The sequence below is a fragment of the Oncorhynchus mykiss genome, chromosome 2 (assembly GCF_013265735.2).
Source record: "Oncorhynchus mykiss isolate Arlee chromosome 2, USDA_OmykA_1.1, whole genome shotgun sequence".
NCBI lineage: Eukaryota > Metazoa > Chordata > Actinopteri > Salmoniformes > Salmonidae > Oncorhynchus > Oncorhynchus mykiss.
The window spans coordinates 966,402-969,829 of record NC_048566.1 but is presented as its reverse complement, the minus strand read 5'-3'; the positions used below and the strand labels follow the sequence as shown (position 1 = coordinate 969,829).

Sequence of the window (3,428 nt, the reverse complement as noted above, 5' to 3'; positions counted from 1 at the left end):
GCTAGGTTAAGGTGATATGGTATAGTGTAGATGTACCTAGGTTAAGGTGGTATAGTGTAGTGTAGATGTACCTAGGTTAAGGTGGTATAGTATAGTGTAGATGTACCTAGGTTAAGTTGGTATAGTATAGTGTAGATGTACCTAGGTTAAGGTGATATGGTATAGTGTAGATGTACCTAGGTTAAGGTGGTATGGTGTAGATGTACCTAGGTTAAGGTGGTATGGTGTAGATGTACCTAGGTTAAGGTGGTATGGTGTAGATGTACCTAGGTTAAGGTGGTATGGTGCTGTGCAGCTGTACCTAGCTTAACGTGGCATACGTCTCCCCAATCTGGCAATACAGGGTCATGGCGAAGGCCATTCCAAAGATCATCAAGACTGCGATGCCAAATGCAATCCCCAGGGTGATGAATGTACCCTTCGCGATGACTGACATCACCAACTTGGTACAAGGTCTCAAGTACACTTTGCGTTGTCCGTCTGCGAGTTTGCACTCCTGAGTGGTGTCACGGCAGTCACAAGAGGCGGGGACTGTTGAGCCCCAGTCTGAAGGTCCATGGATCAGTCCACAACACTTTGCCTGCTCTTCCAGTTTCTGCATGAACATCTGGAACAAAGACGACTGGTTCCTCAGCGGTAGCAGCTTCTCCGTCAACCATTCCTCAATCTTATTCACTCCGACAGCTCCCAGGATTCCAGCGATCACCAGGAGGATGAAGATGAGGAGCAGCCCGACGAAGAACAGCATGAGCATGACGCGGCTTTCCCTGATGGCACCAAAGCAGCCCAGGAAGCCGAGCACCGTGATGATGGTACCGACGGCTATCAGCAGGTTCAGCCCCGGTAACAACCCCCCAAACACAGGGTTCACTTTGAGGTAGATGGAGACTCCAAGGATGATGCATCCACTGATCCAGAACAGCAGGTTGAAAACGAAGAGGAAGTACTTGATACATTTGTTCACAGCCATCTTCTAAACTTCCAACAGCCAGGCAAGACGTGACAGAGCAACTTGAAGATGTACAGTGTGTGAGAGTGAGTGTACCAGATCTGTCACCTATGTAAAAAAAAATATATTAAAAAAATAACAACCCGAAGCTGTAGGTGTGGCTTAGTGACTCCTCATTCCAGAAACCAACCGTTTTCTACTTTTAAAAAAACGTTATCTAAAAACTGACGCTGGTTCAGCCCTCTGCTAGACTACTTCAACAAAGTCTGAGCAGTGAGCTCTGCTTGAGGCTGTTAGATTAAATGCATGACTTCAGCTGTATCCTGTATGACATGCAAATACTTTTTTAGCATGCCCTGAAGACTTTCCTCATGCAAACGGATCAGGTTAATAATCATGACAAACCAGCCTCCACCTGAACAGTTTCTCTCTCCGTGCTGTGGCCCTCACCAGCCTCCACCTGAACAGTTTCTCTCCCCGTGCTGTGGCCCTCACCAGCCTCCACCTGAACAGTTTCTCTCCCCGTGCTGTGGACCTCACCAGCCTCCACCTGAACAGTTTCTCTCCCCGTGCTGTGGCCCTCACCAGCCTCCACCTGAACAGTTTCTCTCCCCGTGCTGTGGCCCTCACCAGCCTCCACCTGAACAGTTTCTCTCCCCGTGCTGTGGCCCTCACCAGCCTCCACCTGAACAGTTTCTCTCCCCTTGCTGTGGCCCTCACCAGCCTCCACCTGAACAGTTTTCTCTCCCTGTGCTGTGGCCCTCACCAGCCTCCACCAGATCCACAGAGACTAAAGGACTATGTACTCTATGCTGCACACTATATCAAGACTGGAGATCACTCTGTCATGCTGATTTGAGTTCGAATAACAGACTGGAAGCTTCAAAAGGAGGGTGGTGCATGGAATCATTGTTCTTCCTCTGATGACCATGGTTACCTGCAAGGAAACACGTGCCGTCATCATTGCTTTACACAAAAAGTGCTTCGCAGGCAAGGATATTGCTGCCACGATTGCACCTAAATCAACCATTTATCGGATATTCAAGAACTTCAAGAAGAGCGGTTCAATTGTTGTGAAGAAGGCTTCAGGGCGTCCAAGAATGTCCAGCAAGCGCCAGGACTGTCTCCTAAAGTTGATTCAGCTGCGGGATCTGGGCACCACCAGTACAGAGCTTGCTCACGAATGGCAGCAGGCAGGTGTGAGTGCATCTGCACGCACAGTGAGGCGAAGACTTTTGGAGGATGGCCTGGTGTCAAGAAGGGCAGCAAAGAAGCCACTTCTCTCCAGGAAAAACATCAGGGACAGACTGATATTCTGCAAAAGGTACAGGGATTGGACTGCTGAGGACTGGGGTAAAGTCATTTTCTCTGATGAATCCCCTTTCCAATTGTTTGGGGCATCCGGAACAAAGCTTGTCCAGAGAAGACAAGGTGAGCGCTACCATCAGTCCTGTGTCATGCCAACAGTAAACTATCATGAGATCATTCATGTGTGGGGTTGCTTCTCAGCCAAGGGAGTGGGCTCACTCACAATTTTGCCTAAGAACACAGCCATGAATAAAGAATGGTACCAACACATCCTCCAAGAGCAACTTCTCCCAACCATCCAGGAACAGTTTGGTGACGAACAATGCCATTTCCAGCATGATGGAGCACCTTGCCATATTTATTATTTACCTTTATAAGGCAAAAGTGATAACTAAGTGGCTCGGGGAACAAAACATTGATATTTTGGGTCCATGGCCAGGAAACTCTCCAGACCTTAATCCCATTGAGAACTTGTGGTCAATCCTCAAGAGGCAAACAAAAACCCACAAATTCTGACAAACTCCAAGCATTGATTATGAAAGAATGGGCTGCCATCAGTCAGGATGTGGCCCAGAAGTTAATTGACAGCATACCAGAGCGGATTGAAGAGGTCTTGAAAAAGAAGGGTCAACACTGCAAATATTGACACTTTGCATCAACTTCATGTAATTGCCAATAAAAACCCTTGACACTGTATGAAATGCTTGTAATTATACTTCAGTATTCCATAGTAACATCTGACAAAAATATCTAAAGACACTGAGAAAGCAGACTTTGTGTCATTCTCAAAACTTTTGGCCACGACTGTACATTTCTCTAACAAAAAGGAAATACGACACTGAATTGGATAAACAAAAGGTGTAACTTGTTCACTTTCATCAGCTAATTTAGGATATGTGGGTTTTGAAGAGGTATCGATGACCAACGTCGGAATCTTTAATACAGAAGCTAAATATAGAGCGGTCCCACTGAGCCTAAATAACAACTCTGTGTCCTATGAAGGGTAGTATGGTGGAGGGCAGCACCTTACAACAGATGACAACCTCACACACACACACTCACACACACACACACACACACACACACACACACGGTTGCCTCTGAAACACTGACTCCAGCCAGGCAGAACGTGTTAATCAGACTCTGAAAGCTGAGATCCGCGATAGGCAAA

At 47.0% G+C, this 3,428-nt stretch overlaps 1 protein-coding gene across 1 annotated transcript; it reads right to left on the bottom strand.

Moving 5' to 3' along the window:
• Window positions 1-301: 301 nt before the first annotated feature.
• Window positions 302-1,214, bottom strand: LOC118936923 (tetraspanin-8-like). Its single transcript, XM_036934572.1, has one exon. It carries the CDS (start codon window positions 968-970, stop codon window positions 302-304), a length of 669 nt encoding a protein of 222 aa, XP_036790467.1. The 5' UTR covers window positions 971-1,214.
• Window positions 1,215-3,428: the final 2,214 nt, after the last annotated feature.